At 37.2% G+C, this 21298-nt stretch overlaps 1 protein-coding gene across 2 annotated transcripts in view; it reads right to left on the bottom strand.

The window, feature by feature from the left end:
- Nucleotides 1–2265: 2265 nt before the first annotated feature.
- The window catches only part of sema5a (sema domain, seven thrombospondin repeats (type 1 and type 1-like), transmembrane domain (TM) and short cytoplasmic domain, (semaphorin) 5A), a 109097-nt gene continuing 90064 nt past the window's right edge, over nucleotides 2266–21298 (bottom strand). Inside the window, exons 17-23 of one of the 2 annotated variants that reach the window (XR_008961856.1) lie at nucleotides 14781–14990; nucleotides 10783–10953; nucleotides 9721–9876; nucleotides 8502–8546; nucleotides 7009–7220; nucleotides 4360–4535; nucleotides 3407–3518 (exon numbers count right to left, since the gene is read on the bottom strand). Coding sequence is in view for 1 of the 2 variants with exons in the window: in XM_057323008.1 (XP_057178991.1) it covers nucleotides 3399–3518; nucleotides 7009–7220; nucleotides 8502–8546; nucleotides 9721–9876; nucleotides 10783–10953; nucleotides 14781–14990 (914 nt within the window). In the remaining variant the exon portion in view is untranslated. Of the gene's footprint in view, nucleotides 3519–4359; nucleotides 4536–7008; nucleotides 7221–8501; nucleotides 8547–9720; nucleotides 9877–10782; nucleotides 10954–14780; nucleotides 14991–21298 lie in introns of both variants that reach the window. The other variant, XM_057323008.1, reaches the window with a different exon arrangement.

Here is a 21298-nt window from a genome sequence, read left to right as displayed (position 1 = left end):
TTATTAAACAATATTAAATATTTCTACATTACCACCTACAGCGCCTGGCCGAAGTTAACTTCTTGTGTTTGTTGATTGGTCTGGCTGGTGGTTATAATATAACTATGGTAACACTTTAGTATAGAGACCAATTCTCACTATTAACTAGTTACTTATTAGCATGCCTATTATTGGCTTATTGGCTGTTTATTAGGATTTATATAAAGCACATATTCTGGATGACCATGTTCCTAATCTAATCCAATACCTAAACGTAACAACTACCTTACTAACTATTAATAAGCAACAAATTAGTAGTTTATTGGGTTGCACTTTATTTTACAGTATGTGTACCTTTAGTGTACTTACAATGTACTTACCTAAGAAATTACTGGTAGTATAAGGTAACTACATGGTATAAGTTTAGGTTTAGGGGTAGGTTCAGGGTTAGTACCTATTACCCTGTAATTATATTTACTGTGATAAGCACACAGTATGTACATGGGAAACAGCACTCTAAAATAAAGCGCTACCGTTTATTGAGGCAAAATTGTAGTCAATGGTTTGTTAATTGTGAGAATTGGACCTTAAAATAAAGTTTGACCATAACTATTTATATTTTAATTGATGTGTTTTTAAATTAATTTATATTGATATTTTTTGTATAATAATTGTATTAAATAAACAATTGGTTGACTTTTATTGTATATTAGTTTTAACAAATAAACAATTTGTTAAATGGGTTGTGTTACTTTGTCGCATTTCAGTATAGCCAAGTAACGGTTCTTCTACAGGTAACTCAAAATAATACTGGCTAGACATAGATTTAACCATGGTTTTAACTTGCAAGCTTATGTAATTTACTTGTTATTTCTTTTGCATGTTATCAGAAATAATCTATAGGGACTCTGTATTCTTTGCGGATGTGTTGGTATCGGAGGTTAAGTTTAGGCCACAAAAGAAGGCATGGACAGTTACGTTTGTTTATGTTGTTGCTTTGAAACCGTCTATATTTGCATGCATTCATCTCAACCAATTTACAAAGTAAGCCTATCGCACAGGCAGGTTTAAATGACCTGGTTTAAATTGTTTGCCTTGCTAACACTATGTTATGAGTTATACGTGTACATATTTTATTACTAGTGATTTGTTTTGCAATGTGATAAGCTTTAGCATGCGTGAGCAGTAAACCTGAATCAGGCTGACAGAGAACTTACAGCAGACATTGACTGATGCAGGTCTCTATATCACAACTTAATGATTTCTCCACAGGCTACACTGCTTTTAGCTGAATACGCCATTGATTTTCACAGCCTCTCAATGCATCACCAATCATAGTTTTCACTGCTTGTGCGGTAACAAGTTAAAATGCTAAAACTGTCATTTCACTTCCAATCACAACCCAAAACTGCAGCACTCCCAGAAATTTGGTAAACGTAATGTGGCAAGTTTGCTGATGTGTTGCAATGTCACGCACGCACGCACACAAAATTTTACTTAAAACATTTGTGTGGCAAGTTTTTTCACACAGTTTTTTGAGTAAATTTACTATAGCAAAAACTGAGCAAAAAAATCGTAAACTAACACAAAAAAATAAGTAAATCCAACTAGATGTCTTTTCAGTGCATTTGAAGGAAACCTAATTTATATGTGAAATGTTATATTGCGTATGTGTGATGACATCTATTTGGGGTCTTTTGCGAAAATCAACGTTATATTGTCAGGTTTGCACATGTTATAAAGAATAAAAAATGTGGCAGGTGACAAATTATGCTCAAAAACCAGCACCAAAGCCTCTTAATGCATGTTGTTGTTGTTGTAGCCATGCAACTGTGCGAACCATGTGGAACCAAATGTGTTGATAGAAAGTGAGCTCATGGTTCAGACAGAGCTCACATTAGTCAATGCAAAGGATGTTTACAAACTAAGAGCTGAAACAACCTTAAATGAAGCAGATCGGGCATGTCACTTTAACAAATGAATGGCACCTATACTTAAGTAAACACCCTGGGAGCACACAGGAGCAGGCCAGTAATCTAAACAAGTTTGATCATGAGTCAAAGTAACTGTGATTGATTCTGGGAGCACTGAAGTCAGCTGGGAATCTGTGATTTCAGCACCTGTAGCATCACGGCAGGAGGAGATTCATCTATGACACGCAATTACCCTCTCACACTTATGCTCCAGCAAAAGGAAGAAGGAAACTGAGAGAAATTGTTTTTAGGAGACACGTTCACCTACAGTGTATTGACCCCGTATCATGAATTCAAGCAACAGCCGATTTATACATCAAATCAAACACAGTAAGGTATATGAAGCAATTTTAATTTATGCACATTTAAACAAGCAAAAAAATGTACAAGTAGAAAAGAATTAGTAGAAATAGAAAAAAATGGATTTCCTAGCAACACACCTCTCCATCTTGAACGGGTGGTTAAACTGATTAGTTCGTTTCAATGCAAAAAAATCACAAATCATGTTTTTATCATTAATACTTGTTTCCATCTTGTTGAACTACTAAACAACTAAACAAACAAAAATATATTATTCAACTTATCAATGGATTACATAAAAAGGTCCCGTTGTGTTTCACATTCCCTCTTTTTTTAGACCTTACACCACATAAAGACAAATGTTAATAAGAGAACTTTTGTTTTGGTGGCTGAATAGGGTTACTTGGAAACAAACTAACACTTGGTTTTAGATTAAACTCGTCTATAAATGCTACACCGACATATGCGTCATGAAAAGTGTTTTGTACAACAAAAAACACAGAGATTCCAACCACTACTAAGAGCTTGACTTACAAGTGCCCCGAATTTAAGATACATAAACACATTTTTTAAAGACCATCTACATATCGATTGTGTGTGTTAGTTGTGACAGTTTTACTTTTAGGCAAGGTTAATGCACCAGAGACCGCAGTAGGTCCTGTTAGGCACGGGGGCTTCGGATTCAGCACAGGAGACAAAGCAGTCCAAGAAAGGCTCCACCCATACAGGACGCAGGCCCCGCCCACAAACAACACTGGAATGCGAACCATGCAAATAAATGTAGCAACAATAAAGGAAAACACGATTGATGAAAACCATGCAAAGCGTCCATGTGCCATCTCTTTAGTGGCAGGTCTTTCACAGAGTTTATAGAGTCGACTCTCAGTGAAGCCTGCTGTATTTGTCCACCATGGACATGTTCATGTTTATTTAGTGACGTCCACACACCTGGAGAGCGTGATGTCCTTGTTAACGTTAAAAATGGTTCTGTACAGCTTTATAGGTGTTTGTAATGGTCCCACATTATTTTTTTATTTTTTTATCAGAACAAACCACAAAGCCAAAAAATAAATCAAAAGGTGCTGAAGTTGAACCCAGATGAACTAGTCCCCCAAGGTGAAGATGACCGGAAACATAGATCCATTTTTAAAAGTCGTCGTAGGTATTAACGTCAGTGAAGTAGGCATTGGTGTATGTTTTTCCGGCTAGCTGAGGGTTGAAATATTTATTTCTCTCCTCCAGCATCAAGTTATTCTTATTAAAAGCCTGCGGATGAGAGGAAAAAAGGTGGTTTTAGTAACAGAGATTGAAAATTTGCATATTTTAGAAATTACGTCTGGGGTTGTGGATCCAGGCAAACAAGAAAACAAAATCACAAATTAAAAGTTGCTTTGAAACTTAATGTTGGCCAAACCATGAAACAGGCGACTATACGATTGGCTGACTATATGCCATTAACTTCAAATACTGGTCAGGGAAATTATAAAATGATTTGTGATAAATGCGAAACATATACATGACATGCCTTCATGTCATGATTTAATATCTGCTTCAAAACAGATGAAAATGGCAAAGTGAACAAAACTTTTCCAAGCAAAATCAAGCAGTACCAGAAAGGTTTTAGTTGTTTCTGCCACCCACACGGTCACACAATCTCAACCATCAGATGACATCAATTGTAAAGTCATTCTGATTGGATAAGCATAAAAACGAAATACTTAAGCTTCACAAATATGAAAAAGTTAATCTTACATTAAATAGATGTTTATTCAGTCTTTCATTAAAACTCCAAAAATCTATTAATATAAGAACGCTTAAGTAAATTCTACAAAGCCATAAACCAAAAGAGAGCTCAGAGGGGTGGCAATAACAAACAAGCAAAAAAAGAGAAAGATTAACAAAAGATTAATCCGATTTCCAAGGTGATGCTGAAAAAGAAACAAAACGGCATGCAGCCAAATAGCAGCGGACATCGCCGTGCCAAAACATGACACCAAATGTGGGAAATTTACACTGCCTTCTCACAAGTTTCTGCTCTGAGGGGATGATGCGAAATGCCGGTGACAAATGCAGACAGAACGAATGGGCGATCACACCTGTCACGTACACGAGGGTCAGGGGGAGGAGAGGGGGTTCGCGAGAGGTCTGTGAGTCAGAGGAGAGGATGGTTATGCCGGTCGAGAGTTAGTAGAAAATCTCCAGGCCTCGCGCTACACCAGTGTTAGAAGACAAAGGCTGGCAAATGTGGTGTTCATCCAAAGGCAAGAGAATGGAAACGTCAGGCTGTAAGAGGAAGGGAGTACAATCATCCTCAAGATAGCAGGAGACGCTTTCTACATTGATTTGGTAAGAGGAGACCAGGGCTGTATTTGATGGTACGCTCCATTTGTGAAGATATCAATAAAGTCAACATGAAAAGATATTCGAACCCATTTTATTTCAGTAATGTATGTGAAAGAGAATATTTGATGGGGACGACATGAGAGCTGGATTTCATCTGTCAGGAATGTGAACAGGGACATTTCACACTAATGGAAGCAAACACGCCGACATCCACTTTAAAGGAGGTCAAGTTCTTTTTCAAGAACATCTCAATGTAGTCCAATGTCTATTCTACTTTTACATATTTTGTTATTATTGCCATAACCTTAACAATACAATTTGAATGAAAAAATAAATATTTTGCTATTTGTTCATTTTTCCCTCCTGCATTTAATTTTCATTTTTGGGGAAAAATGTGAAATGACACACATGGCCATGATTTTGTGTTATCTAAGCATCCTGTATATGTTAAAATACATTCACCACTCCATACAGTAGCAAGCCAACAACATTTAAAAGTAGACATGAAAAATAATAAAAGTACATGCATGACAATAACTTCATATATTCTGTAGTCTAATCATTTTCATTCACCCTGAGCCAGACGAGATGAATCTGAGCTGGAGAGCTAATAAAGTGAAAGTACAGTAAAAACACTCGGGATGTTTGTAAACCACGTGATTCCAGTGCAGTTGAAATATGCAACTTCACAAACGTGTCTGAACAAGCAATAACCGAGGAGCACTTTGGGTAATTAGTCACGAGTCTTTTACATTCAAGTCTAATGAAGCTTAACTGTTATTCTGACTGCGTTTGAAAAATGAGGCTGAGCTTTAATTTTACTGTGCTTATGACAAAATGATCCATGTGTCCAGATCTCCTAATGCATGGCATCATTTTAAAGCACAGTATAATGTGGCACAGATCAAGCACTACTGTAAATGTAAAAGAAGTATTTTTTCTCTGGTTAAATGATCTCAGTATCATATACTTGTAGCATAACTTATTTTTAAGTGATAAAAATCACTTTAATGTCACAATTGTTTCTAGAAGACAGCAATGAGATTAAAGGGAGAACAAATTTTTGCTTCTCTTAGCAAAGTCTTCTGCTAACTCAAGAGTAAGAAAGTAAACCAAAAATGTCTCAGATGCATCTCTGATTTGCAAAGATACCAATGTCTGGGCAATTCCAGTGTTATGGATGTGACATTTTTAGCCAAAACTTAAAATATAAACCGTTTCATTGGATGCGTGCTCGCCTGACCCCCAGTTAACTTCCGGTTTGTGTTTTATCTAGGGTCTAATTACTATTTATATTTAAATTAATTCATGTCAATATTAGTTAATATTATTATTTTATTGTATAATAATTGTACTAAATAAAAGTTTTTTTTAAATGTGTCCTGTAGTTTGGTAGCATTTAAACAAACCGTATGGTACATTGACATCTAGGGGTTGAGCTTGGTATCACAGTCTAAATTCAAAATATTGGAGAGACGAGTTTAGCCAAGTAACGGTTCTTTTTGATTGTTATCAGAAATAATCTACAGGCACTCTATTGTTTGTGAATGTGTACCGGAAGTTAAGTTGGAGTCACAAAAGTGCGCATGCGCAGTAACGTGTGTTTATGTTGTTAAGATGAAACGGCTATAAATTTGTAGAGAATATATTTATGACCAGTATATTGAATCATCTGTTTACATTTTACTAAACCCCTGATGTCCAGACATCAGAAAAATGTCAGTTTATGCATGGGTTTTCTGTTTTAAAAGAGAGAAAAATTCATGCGGATGTGACAAAAAAGATGCATGTTTTTGAAAGACGACATACTCTGTAGGATTTCTGTGAATTAAAATGTACAAACCAGAGGCGTTATTACCCAACAAATGGAGAAGGGATGGCTCTTTATAGAACATAAAATAGTTTTTTATTTTAATTTAATGTGCTTATTTATGAGGAATATTGACTGTTATGGATGTGACAATTTACTTACTTGACTATGAATAACTTTAAAAACTTCAAGAGAGACTTCACATTGGTATTGAAACCACCAAATACAGACATCTAACCTATCAGTAGCCTATGGTTAAAACCTAAGGTAAAAACTTAATTTTCTCATCTTAAGGTTGACATTTGCATGATTAATATGACTTCATACATTTCTCATCAAATTCTCTTCACTTATTACGCTATAAAAGACAAACCTTTAAGCAAAACAATAGTCATGTAGGAAGACATTCACAGTATTTCTTAATATAATTTGAACACATCTCACAAAAACACTGACTACACAAAAAACCTGGTCACTTATGAGAAAGCAGTGTATGAATGCATGAACTGATTCTGACACAATGGCACTCATCAAGAACAAGTCACACAGACTGCTTTCTATTTTAAGCACAGGTTACTGATAGTGAGAGCGGATAATACGGACCTTAATGGCTTCAACTGAATCATACTTGTCCAGTTTGTTGATGTGGTTGGTGATGCTGGTGTTGAGTGGGGCGGCAGAGATAGGGTGGATGACAGTGGCATCATGGGATTGCTGCTGGTATCTCTGACAGTAAGTGTACACCAGCAAGGTCACCAGACAGCCCAGTATAGAGCTGCTCAGTCCCACGGCGATCATGTGGAACACATTGAAGTCTGGAAACGGTAGAAAACAACAAATTGGGTAAACGCATATATGTAAACATGATGGCGGCATTGATTTTGGTGCCTGAGCCAATTAAAACTACACTTGCTGCTTCTCAGCGTATCAATGCATGAACAGACATTAATTGTTAAAAATGGAAACGCGTTCCAGGGGGAAAATGACTAATCATTCTAACTGTTTTCTGTTTGATGGTTCAACAAAAACACTTAACATGAAGCACTGTCTCTACCATAGAGCAGTTTTGCTGTGTATATAATTGACTGTCAATATTTGTTGATATCACCAAAACAAGACAGAAAAATAATAATACACTACATAGTCTCTGTGGGTTTCTGCATGTGCCGCTATAAACTTCAGATTTACAGTGTTCGTGGATACGGTTCTCTCGCAAATTAATTTGAGTATTTTCGCACAATATTTCTCACAGCATCAGCGCTGACTAAAATCAATACATATTTGGATGAACTCCAATTGAATTACTGGCCATTCATTTAGCACTAATTCAAGAAATCTCCTGCAATTTCCACAGATTTTCGAGTGGCTGACTTCCAACATAGCTATGCTGCCTCTCATACACTGCAAAAAATGACTTTCTTACTAAGTCTTTTTTTCTTATTTTCCAGTAAAAATGTCTAAACAGTCATTTTGCTCTTCAAGAAAATGCATCTTGATTCAAGAATTTGTAGACATTTTTACTGGAAAGCAAGAAAAAAAGACTACGTAAGAAAGTCATTTTTTGCAGTGTATCCCTTGTCTCTTTCTTCTCACTTTCTTCTCATTATTCATGTTAATTTCTTTACGCATTTGGTAATTACAAACACAGGCATTAAAGCGACAGTTCACCCAAAAATGAAAATTCTGTCATCATTTAGTCACCCTCAAGTTGTTCCAAACCTGAATAAATTTCTTTGTTTGGTTGAACACGGAGAAAGATATTTGGAAAAATGCTAGCAACTGACAGTAGTAGAAATAGTAGAACAAGTTTAAATGGTAGTCAATGATGCCCCAGAACTGTTTGCTTTCCTACATTCCTCAAAATATGTTGAACAGAACAAAAAATATACAGTACAATCATTTTTCCTACTATGGTATCAATGGTGCCCCATAACCGTCAGTTGCTAACATTCTTCCAAAAATCTTTCTTTGTGCTCAACCGAACAAAGAAATGAATACAGATTTGGAACAACCTAAGGGTGAGTAGGCTAATCCATGACAGAATTTTCATTGTTGGTTGAACTATCTCTTTAAGAGTTTGTGAGGATTACACATACCTCCACACCATCTTTCCTCTTGACTTGAACGTGCAACAGAAGTTTCTAAAGAAAAAAGAGAGATACGAATCCATCAAACTGATAAATGAGATCTAGCAAAATTTCGGAACATTATACCAGCGAAATTTCAAACTCAACCTATTATTGTGAAATTCAAAGCGCTGAATAAGGGATGTGGCACCTGCAGTGCATTTACTGTACAGTATATGATCAGTAATGGAAGTAAATGAGGTATAAAACTTTTCTAATGAGCTGTAATGAAATGTTACTCTGAGAAAGACAAGAGGCTTCTGTGTGGTAATATTTACTCAAGATTTACAGAGCGCCTCTTAAAATTCACTCCCTGTGCTCCACTGGAAGTGAGGTAATAACTCCCCGACGGTCATACTTTTTAGATATTTACCATTTTCAAGATGTACACATTAAATTGATGTTATTGTTTACAGCTTAGCTCCAGTTATTCAAAGACAAGATATTCCTTCAGTCTTTACAATTTGCTACGTTATGTTTGGACAATATAACATTTATGGTTGCCACATATTTTTTAAAGAGACACTTAATGTTTCATATAAATTAAAGGAACTTGTCAAACTCAAAGGCCGGTTTTATACAGCAGCGTATGGGCTATACTGTATATTTATTTTGACATATTAACTAGTTACTCATAAAATGCTATGAAAAAGCACTGTAAGCTCATTTATCAGCATGGTTTTAGTCAAACAAATTATGTTTGTTATACAAAAATGGAATTTGTCTGGCGTAATGCGAATTACAAACACCATTTTCTATTCACAATGTCAATCCAAATGATTTAAACAGTTACACTGGGTTCTGTTGCGTGTAAATTAATTATCATTTAGATTAAAATAACAGTTCCCAATTGCTCATTTCCAAAAACAGTTTTGTAATTTATGGCCGTCATCAAAAGAAATAATGTGAACAAACTGCTTCTGGTACCTGAATATCTTTCCAATTCGCAGCAGAAGTATCTCAAGTTGTCTGAGTTTGTAAATGCAAATGCTGCACGAGAACGTATCAATGTAACACATTCGTTCGATCGTGCCACTTAGACAAGGCATGGGATGAGAGGCTAATTATCCTTACACTGCAGAAATCAATGGTTTGGTGTGTCTCGCATTACTTCTTGTCAATAAGTTAAGATCCTTGTTTGTCCTGAGGTCGATATTGGAAGTGTTTAAGTGTGTGTGCGGGTGCCCACCTGGGATGAAGTTTGAGATGGGCAGACAGGCGCGGGTTTCGCTGCTGTTGCCCGAGCACTGGTTTCCGGTGGGAAACAAGATATCACAGTGCCGCTGTCGGACCTGAGACCCTGATGAGTCGCACGGGGACCATTCGGACCAATCAGACCAGCTCTCTGTATATGACAACAACAGCACATCAGATGGTGGGGTTGAACACTTTACTTGTTTAAAGGGATAGTTCACCCAAAAATGAAAATTCTTTCATTATGTATTTAATTTCATGTCATTCCAAACCTAATTGAATTTCTTTCTTCTGCATAACACAAAAGAAGATATTTTGAACAATGTTGGTAACCAAACAACAATGGCCCCCATTGACTTTCATTGTATGGAGACATTTCTTAAAAATCTTCCTTGTGTTCCACAGAAGAAAGAGTCATATACAGTGTATATAGTAAATGATGATTACATTTGTATTTTTAGGTGAATTAGAAATCTGGCATCAGAGTTACCGTGCAGCTAACTTCATTTAAATGTAATGAGAAGAGGTTGAAGTTCTTCTTATGAGAACTTCAACGCAAGGTTCTCCTGTTTAACATTCTCCTCACTTCCCCCATTCCCCCGTTTCCCTCCTGCATGCTTCAGATACACGCGTGCCTGTAATGAATGAAGTGACAGGGAGACCTGAACGCAGCTAATAAAAGGTCACTCCATAACCTCAACACACTTCTCACTAATGGATGGACTGACATTTGAATACAAGCTCTCCTCTCCCGTTCACCTTTCGGATCAATGTGCAAAGTTTGACTCGGCCATCAATCCTCTTATCTCGGGTTTGTGCATATTATCCTCCTATCGCAAAACCGGCTTTACCATTTGTATGAAGTGTGACATTTTGATTTCCGCCTTTGGCGTGCCCTACGGGCCGCTTCATACATGAGACACGCGGGGCGGTTAGCAGGTACAAGACAAAGGGCTCCTGTTCGGTAAAAGGCTTGTAATATCCTGACTGAGTCAAGGTGTGGGTGCTAGCTGGTGTGGGAGTTAATGCATGCGATTATGTCTGTGTGAGGCCGTACCGGGGCAGGGTTGGATGTTACAGAGGGCCTCTTCAGTATGCAAGCCCAGGCAGATGTCACCTCCGTAGGCAGGTGGAGGATTGTTGCAGCTGCGTGTGCGCATGTAGTGGCCTCCGCCGCACGTCACCGAGCATTTGGACCAAGGTGACCAGCACGACCAGCTTCCGTCCACTGAAAAGATGTGAGGTGAAAATACTGAAGTTATTACTGCTGCTTGTGTCATGAATTGTCTTGGGATAAGAGTCTGACGTGTAGGACGAAATAAAGGACAAAATATTTTTCACAAACATTTTTAGGGTGAATGCAACTGAAAATAAAAAGGGTGCAGTTGCAGTTACGTTATTTACTGTATAAGTGTTTTTTTATATACGTTATTTGTATATATTCGATGTACGTTATTTTATGTATTTGTATTTACAATACAAGCATTTGTATTGTTTTTTACAGTAGAGAATGTAAAAGAGAAGCAATTTATCATTTCCATGCTGTAAAAAAAATCCAGAATAACAGATATATTAATGGCAGCTGGGGCGCCAGAAAACAATGTGTACATATGCAATTTATTTCTATAATAACAATTTATTTCGCCTTTCAAAAAATGTAGAAATTGTGTAAGATAAAACATTAAAATATATATATTTTTTACAATGAACGTTTAGGTCATTACATTTAAATTAGACATACAATTGGAAAAAAAACTCTTGCTCTAAAATAAAATAAGAAAGTCACGTTAATGATGTCACAACTACAGTATGTAGACATTAACATATGACCACCCAAATTTATCATCATAATTCACAATCATAATTTACACAAATGTTTTAAAGCATGGTAGCCGGTTTAATTCTAATGGTCATATAACTCCTGTTTTGATGCATTAAAACCTCATTGAAGTGGACTTCATAGAGCGTGAAAAAACTCCATAGAAAACATAAAAGCAACCTCACAGCATGAGTAAATTCATTAATAAAATAACTCCACTTACATCTTATAAATTACTACAATAAAACAATGTGTGTGTGTGATATGTCAAAACAAGCTCCAGCCAGATGCTGATAACTCTGAGAATAAAGGGGGTTTGACAAGGAGAGAGAGAGCGGCTGTTTTACACAGTGTGTATGTGTCCCTCGTGTGCTAACCCTGCCCTCTGCTCTAATTAATGAGGCTAAAGCAAGCATCAATTCACTCTCTCTCCTCTTCAGTGAGTGCCAAGCTCAGGGTCATCCCCCGTGACAACTGGAGCAACAGAACAACTCACAAAACACTATGACTCTCTTAACACTAATTAAAGAAAAACAAGCACGAGTCTTATTTTACATTAACATTCACAGCCTGACGTGTTAGTGGAACGGGGTTGAGTGTTCATGTCACTGACATTAGACACTTTGGCTATATTTGACACGGAATGCTAGTGTACTGCATACTGCACCGTATAGTGTACAGTGCATACTATTAAAAAAAGTAGTATGTCAAGGTATGTGAGGCACTATGCAAACAAAATCAAATCTCACATCACACCTGGACTATAAATACTGCTATTTTTCGCTGCAAAAACTAATTTCCTACTTAGTATTTTTGTCTTGTTTTCCAGAACAAGTATCAAAAACTCTTAAATCAATATACATTATCTACTTGATAAGCAAAATGACATAAGATAGGTCTTGTTTTTATGCAAAAATTATAAGTAAATGAGTTTAAAACAAGATATGTGCCAGAGGGGCTAGAAAATGGAATATTTTTGCTTGTTTTAAACATAAGCTGACTTTTTATTTCAGATTTCCCCCCCAGAATAACAGGTTTAATGTTATTTTGCTTGTCAAGAAAATGCATCATGATTTACGATATTGTAGACATTTATACTGGAAAACAAGACAAAAATAGAGTTAGAAATCTAATAAAAGATTTTTTTTGCAGTGTGTATGTTTAATTCAATTTTGCATAATTATATGTAAATAAATCAATAATAAACAAATATGACGAATGAATGAATATAAATGTGAAAATCACAGATAACTTGGGAACACTGCATGATGGGATACATCATTCCAGGCAATAAGCTAATGCATACTGTATACTGCATTTGAGCAATTAGGTCATTCATGTCGTATACACAAGACACACAGTTTGGCTTCTTACACAAAATGTTAAATGCTTTCATATTTGTAAGGCAGGCGCTTTGGATAAAAGTGTCTGCTAAATGAAATAATGTAAAACTGAATGCATACTATATGCACAGTATACATTTGGTTTACTTTCTGTTCAAAATTAAAATGTAGTATGTAGCATTTTAAGCATACTGACTAACTGACGATGAAAAGAACCCGCACTGTTTTCTGTTGTACTACAGCACAGAAAGAATGAGTAGAGAATGCTGATCCAGGATCAGATCTTAAACCCATTTATCCTGCATCACCCACTGGTGGAAAAGAGAAATCTTTTACTTAATGACTTTCATAAAAGGCATGGGTAAACCATGTGCTGCGTTTTGTCATGTGTTGTCAATTTCTGCCAACGTGTGACTGATCATCTCATTTCACCCTTGCGGCCCGAAAGAAGAAAAGACGACGGAGACAGCGGCTTCCCTCTCTCTCAAAACAAAATATTGCATTTCAAAGGTCTGACTGGAAGTGTAAAGATTTAACTCTGCGAGGAGGTAGAAGCACAGAACCAATGAAAGATACAGTGAGAGCATTGGTCACAGGCATGCTCTGATTCCAAAACACTTATGGGGATGTAGAGCGATTTGATGTGTTCTTTTCAAGCTTCCTGCTGGGACACGCTTGATGAAAGCCATCTATATTATTCTGTCGCAGTCTGTATCAAGAAGCCATTGCATCTAAGTGCTACTCAGCCATTTCGTTGGAAGTTGAGAGGTGCTGAATTAACTCTGCTGACTGACAGTTTGCTCTTATGGGTTGTTGTCCAATTTGTCATCCCAGTGTTTATGAAATCTGTTCTCGGATACCTGATCTGTTGGCAATTACTCCGGTAGAGAAAACATCAATAAGTGCTAATCAGGACTAACAGACCCTAGAGATCTTTGTTAATGAAGCAGTCCCACTGGGCCCGGTACTGTCACTTCATAGCCAATATGTGAGTTCAAGTTATGAGACAGCTTTTGGCTGTTGGCTGAGGAACAATTAGGTTCACAGCATATCATAAGGAGGGAGTGATAGGTGCCGTAAAGCACCGTATGCATTGGCTTGACGGTTCGAGGCGACGTTCATTTCCAAAAAATCTGGCCTATCGATTAATAATGATTGCAAAACTAATTCCGCATCGCCTGATTGCGTCTTGTTTAATGATAGGTATCATAAAATACCCCAGTAGCAGATTTCCATTTAGACGGCACGTTTCCACCCCACGAAACCATGAGCACTCATTTAATTAGGGAGCGCCTCCTCCTTTTTTAACATTTGGAGCGGGTGTACAGCATTGTCGCGAGGCTTTTAATGACTGAATCCTGCCGCTATAATTAGCCTGAAATGTGATTACACACAACGATACCAAAGAGATTTCTTTCCATTTCAGACAGCAAATTGAGGTCTTCGCACCTTAAAACGGAGAGATTGTCTTCTGTGCTTTTTTTTCTTCGGAAGCTTTCTGTTATCATATGTTGATGTTTGGTAACCTTTATTCCATTTCGGGACTGTTTGTATTGTTGTCTCAGTGACAAACGAAGAGTTTATTTGCAAAAACAGATAACTCTGTTTTTAAAAATGCGTGGTTTATTGTGTTATTATTACTTTATCAAAACAACCCAGCTGCAGTTTGATTGACATCACTTCGAATGCACAATAATAATAATAAAAAATATTTAGAAAATGTGTTATTTGTTTTTGCAATGTTGATCATACAATAAACAAAAATGTACAACTCAAAAAACAAAACAAAAAACAATTTCACAATTCTAACATATTTTGTGTATTCATATTTGACATTGTTTACCATTAAGCGTACCAGTTACTGTGTGTGTATAAGCAACCAGTGGCACTAACCTGGACATGGGGTGGTGTTGCACTCTTGAAACTCCTGGGCGGGTCCGAGGCAGGTGATTCCTCCATATTTGGGTTTGGGGTTCGAGCAGGTACGCTTACGGTTTCGTACCCCTGAGCTGCAGTCCCGGCTGCACTGGCTCCAAGAACCCCAGGCAGACCAACCTCCATTTACTGTCAGTCCAGTGATACGGCCTGAACGCAGCAAATCTCCTAAAACAAGAACAAACACAGAGGGTGAGTCAGCACCTAGCTAGTCTGACACAGATTTAATGCAGAGGCATAAGATTCTAACTCTGGCGGACATGTTGAAGGTCCCAAATCCCATCATTAACATGTAGGTCAAAAGTGACAAGAGTGTAAAGGGATAAAGGAAAAGTTCACCCAAAAATGTAAATTCTGTCATCATTTACCCACCCTCTTGTCATTCCAAACCTGTATGACTTTCTTTCTTCTGCAGAACACAAAAGAAGATATTTTGAAGAACGTTGGTAACCAAACAACATTGGTCCCCATTGACTTCCATTTAATGGACACAAAACCCACTGAGACATTTCTCAAAATATCTTCTTTTGTGTTCCACACAAAAAAGGTCAATGTAGGTTTTTAATGACGTTAGAAGAAATAAATGATGGCAGAATTTTTATTTAAGGTTCAACTATCCCTATAAAGGAATAGTTCACTCGAAAAATGGTCCCCATTGACTTTCCATAGTAGGAATAAAAATGACTATGATCAAGTCAATAGAGACCATTTTTCTGACAACTATTCCTTTAAGTTAAGTATTGAGCCCTAATAAGAGAAAACACCTACATTGTTTTTAGCATTACGTGCACTCCCTGGGTATCGAACCTGTGATCTCGGCGTGCCATGCTTTACCGGTTGAGCTATACTAACAGCTGCTCATATGTCTTAACATTCATACATAATTCTCTGTATTTGTTCTCCAAGCTAACCGTACGTCTGTCTGTAGTCTGACCTCTATGTTTCTCCTTACCTTGAGGGAGATCTAACCGTGACAGTCCCTCCGAGCCACAGCCATTTATCCATTCAGAGCAGGTAACGTCGAGATGGCAGCGCTACATGGGTTGAACTATAGTCTGTCTCTCCAGCACCACAGCACACATACCTCTCAAAGGTAATAGACTACTTCATAATCTACTCACACCTCTAAGCGCTGTGCCCGGCTCCGATGGCTAATGGGAACAGAGGTGTCAGACCACGCTAGACCCTCAGGTAAACAAACCTTGCTGCGTTCAGTGACTTTAACAAAAGAATGACTGACCACATCGATTTTTTACACAAGTATAAAGTCGCACGGTGGAATTGCATTTTGACCCCGTAATGCTTGCCGTTTGTTAAACTCACATGCAGAGCAAAGCAGATAAATTGAAGTGAAATACTTGGAAACAGATGCCGCTGACTCACATGCTCGGGCAATTTTAATCATCCCGTCTCGTATTCTACGACGCGTCCACGACGATAAGATCAAAACTACGTCTGGCGAAAGGCACAATCATGAAATCAAATAGCTCTTGTAGATTAAGTGTGTGGCTTTTACGGTATTCCCCAGAGAGGCTGTAAACTGCCTAGCAGTCACCAATGCGTATTAAAAGTTGGAGGGTGGGCAATTAGAATTGACTCCCTGATGGGTCTCTGTAGTGGGTGGTTAACGCCTCTGCAAACACATATAATTACCATGGCGTCCAGCGCTGGCAACGCCGCTAGAGGTATCTGACAAACAAAATGTCAGTTGAACGACATGGGGTTCTCATATAAAGTTGGATCCACAGGAATGAGACCACTGTTGAAAATGCTTTATTGAAATTTCTGAGTGTTTGATATGTGCCAAATAGGGATGTCCCGATCACACTTTTTGAGTATCTGCTGATCCGAGTCCCGATTACTTGTATTTTCCTAGTGCTAGGTGCACGCTCCAGGTATATTAAGGTTATTCAAATATTAGTATTTAACAGTTCACCATACTATAAATGATAGCCTAACATATTGTAGCAAACATTATGACAGGATGAGTCTTTTCAACTAATTCAAATAGCAGGATTAGATTAAACATTTAAATGGCCCTCTTTATCAATGAAGTAGGCCTATAGTTTAAATGCTTTTATTGCAGCTGGACAGGAGTTTGTCCTCATGAGACAGAATAACAGAGCTTCATTTGACACTGCCTCAAAACTAAAATACTCAACACAATACTGCAAGTTCACACTTTGGTCCTCACATAGCCTATATATCTTTGAACTTTCACTTTGAAATAAAAAATGTGGTTCTTAGTTGGTGGAGACGCTTATATGCTTCTCATAGATCGCTGTTTGAAGGAAGAAATCAGACGAACCTGAGTTCTCTATCACAGCGTCACAGAGCTGAGTGAACATGCAGTAATCTGTCCACTTTTTTGAGGGTTTGGTATTAAATTGTTATTATTGAACGAAGCTCCATTGCTAACGCCTTGCGGAATGCTCGCGCTGCAGACATTACAAGTGGCTGTTCCGCTGCACATTTCCACACTGCAGACACAGATGTCACAGCTCGCTCTCTCGTTTACAAAACTTGTGTGATGGCAGAGGTGATCGGCAAAATATAGCCGATCCCGATCATGTTAAAAATGCCTTGATCGTCCCCCGATCTCGATCTTTGCGATCCTAGTGCCAAACTTTTCTCTAGAGACAAATTTTAAAATTTGTAATTAAAAGGCAAAGATTTTAAAATGAACTTAACTTTTCTCGTAAAACTCTTCCAAAAGCAATTGATCTGAGCTATAATCTACACATTAAATTTAACTACAAATGTTGTTACTGTATGTAATTTTTCTACGTTTTTACTTTTTCATTTGATTTTTACTCTTTCATGTCATTTTTTATAAACATTGTTATATTTATATGTTTAGAATCCTCAATGATTATAGATTATAGAATATTTTATGCATTTCAGAGTAGTAACTTGCCTTTTAAACCTTGCTTTATTTGAAATCTTTTAATTTAAGTCGATGATATATTTTATTTTATTATCTTTATTTTATCTATATTTTATTTTATTATCTTTATTTTATCTATATTTTATTTGTAAGGTTTAAGTTGATGATCTATATTGTATTGTATTGTAAAATATTTTATAATATAATATAATTAATGCCATAGTGTAACAGCACAATAATTCAGTGTTTTTAATGGCAGTGGTATTTAAGAACTGTATTAATGCTGAATGGCCAATAAGAATAATTCACAAAGTTAATGCTTAGCGCTGCAATCAGTAGCTTTTCAACAGTTACTGAATAAGTACATAAAAAGGTCTTTGTTCAAAATTGTCTCCCTACATTTAGCCTACTTACCCAAATTCACTACGTTAAGCTTATAATAATGATTTAGAATTTGAGCAGTCAGGTTCGATTTTACTGGAAATTTCACATTATATGATTTCAACTCATTTAAAGAGAATAACTCGCAACAACAATATCTCGCCACAGAGAATGTGATAGAGGTTAAAAGTTACAGACTGCAGCTTTAAATGAAACATAACTGACATCTCACTACAATCTTCTGAGCTATAAAGGAGCCGCTTCCAAGTGATACAACTTTCATCTGGATCCTTTCAGACCTCACTGTATAAGGTGAAGACCAGAAGCACTGAGAATAAGATTCTGGAAGGACATGTGTGTAATGCACCTCGCAGACATTTGCCAGCTGAGACTGTAAGGTCTGCAGAATCTGTGTGGAATTCTAACAGATGACAAAGCTGTGTGGATTTGATAGTAAACAGCCTTGAAGATATCAAGTTGTTCTAAAAGAAATAAAGAGAAGGAAGGACAGTGAGACAGCGCCGTCCTTGTGGCACGCTAGATGAGAAAATAATGCTAAAGTCACAAGTTAAAGTGATGTGCTATTGTTTCTCAGATAAATGAAGGCATCACTCATAGCCAAATTACAAACCTGAGGCATCATATGTTACGGCCTCTGGCTTATGCTGCAGAAAACTCAAGGTTTTAAGATAAGTGGCCTGACTGTTAAGGCGCATTTTCTCTCCAGTCACCACCATTACTCCAGCAAACAAATAGATGTAATGGTGCATGTATTGATTTTTATTGTACTGAAGGTTAAGCACTAAAGACTTGCACTTGCTAAAAGAAAAATGACACTGTACTGCAAAGAAAGGCACTGATCCTGCTTGAAAATATGTACCCACAATGTGATAACCCATAATCTCAATTTATAAACTCATGGATTTATAAACTATTCACTTATTTTTTTTAAATTAACCAATTACATTCGGGTTATAACAAATTTGAGGTCACACTTTGTCAATGAAAGTGATGTTGTTATCTGACATTCCATATCACAAAGCTGCTGAATCTATATGTAAACGGCACCCAGCCGCTGTTTTCACTGATAACTTCTTTCATTTGGCCCTGAATAAAGACAGCTGAGAAATTAAGGAACCTTATCTGAACAAAAGCCGATTTAAATTCAGCTACTAAAAGATTTGACCTCAAATGCATTCCCAATCTGAAAATGTCAGCCAGCACTGATTCTACTGATCTTGTTTCTTTTATAATGTTGACATTAGACAAAAAAAAAGGGGCACAGACCTTAAAGGCTTGACAAAATAGCAACATTTACGTGACTTCTGCTACAGAGAACCAAGGTGACTCTCAGGCTTCATTTTACAGAGAGCTGAATATCACTTCTTAGGAAAAAAATTCTCATAATTTGGCATGTTCTAGCAAATAACTACAACGTTCTGCTGAGTTGTGGAGTATGCATTGTACCTCCATAATCGAACACACTGAGCTTACATTATTGATCCTTTCTGCAATCCATTCACATGAATTGCTGAACGTGCCAATAGTATCCAGCTGCAGAACCGCAGCTCCTCCAGCAATTTCTGAACAGAAGTTTCTGAACCTCAGCCAACGGAGGGGTGGAGCTTGGGATTTGCGTTTGTTACACGCGAACCTTCATACTTTTAAATAAGGCCACTTTTAAGTTCGTACATATAACATTGTTTTTCTTCTCAAAGAAATGTGAATATTAAAATAGAATAAAACACATAAAAATGGAAACAGCTTTATAGTTTTATGGGCATCTGCAACATGCATTTTTCTATATGAAAACAGAAATTTTAATAAAAATATAACTTAAATATAACTAGGTTGTATAAAAAAAAGCAAACAGCATGGTTTTAAAAGAATTATTAAATTACAATTGATCAAATGAACAATTCACTCTTGGGCCCATTTTATCACTACATTCCTGAAAAAACAACTCCACAAATGCACAAATAAACGCTTCACTTAAAGTCCCAGTGAAAAAAAATTGCAATGCCTATTTTTTCATGAAATATTGCACTGTTTATTGTAAATAGTTTATCAATGTAGGTCATTCTGTTTTTGAAAATCGTGTGCCCTCGTAATCTTAAACTCCTTGTTAGACGGCTTGGGCGGAGCATCCGTTAACTCCTCCCCTTCAACTGTCAGTCTGCTGCCAGTTCCATTTCATAATGCAATGGCTGTTTTTATGCATCCAATAAAATCGCAGAGAAAGACGAAAGCCACACCCACTATTTTTCTCGTCCAAAATTCCATTTCACTCGGAAATGCGTCAAAATATGGAAGTAAAAACGATCGCTACTTCCGGTTCACGGGACTTTAACATATGTGCTTTCCGCCATGCTTATCTCGTTATCAATAACTCCATCCCTCGCTACTGTTCTGTAGCTGTGGTTCAGAAACTGTGGTTCTGAAACTACGGCTGCAGTTCTGCAGCTGGATCTCGAACGTGCACACTTCTGGACATATTCCCTGTATTAAAACTTCTGATCTCGATTTAATAATTTGTCACGCTTATAGGCAGATAGACGACGTACAACACTTCACAATACTGTTCAACAGGTTTTAATAGGGTAATCTGGTGCAAGGGATCATGGGGAGTGTAGTTCGTGGGGTTAATAGTACGGGGATCGAGAGAGGGTGAAGCTGGGAGAGAGCGCTGGAGCAGGGGAGGGGGTGTGGCCGGCTGAGACGCTGGGTTGTTTTTCAAAGGCAAAATTCTAATTTATTTTAATGCATCATGAATTGTGACTAACATAAACAGAAAGTAAATAAATAACTAAATCTTTGTAATAAAAAAGTTTCTAATTACCTTGTCACTGTTTGAAAATAATGTTTGTTTTTAACTAATTGTTAAAAATTGTTGAGAAATCGAGCCGTTCAGATTTCGCTCCGATTGTGACGTCCAAAGCTGATTTTATTATAATGTTACCGCCCCTTAATCTACACAGTTCCTCCTACCGCGCTCCGCCATTGTTGTTTTCACAAGCGACAGCGGTGTACGTGACGCCATGGCTAAAGTTCGTGGACAACATGCAATGTAGTCGCTGCACAGAGTCCAAACCTAGGAAGAGACAGGAGTGGATTTATTTGATTTTTAGTGGAAATCCATCAGAAACCATAAGTAAAAACCTGCTTGTTTGCGTGAATCACTTCAAGCCAGAGTGCTTTATCAACCTGG

This window comes from Triplophysa rosa, linkage group LG23 (assembly GCF_024868665.1).
Source record: "Triplophysa rosa linkage group LG23, Trosa_1v2, whole genome shotgun sequence".
NCBI lineage: Eukaryota > Metazoa > Chordata > Actinopteri > Cypriniformes > Nemacheilidae > Triplophysa > Triplophysa rosa.
The sequence above is the reverse complement of the archived record's forward strand: the minus strand, read 5'-3'. Positions and strand labels throughout refer to the sequence as shown.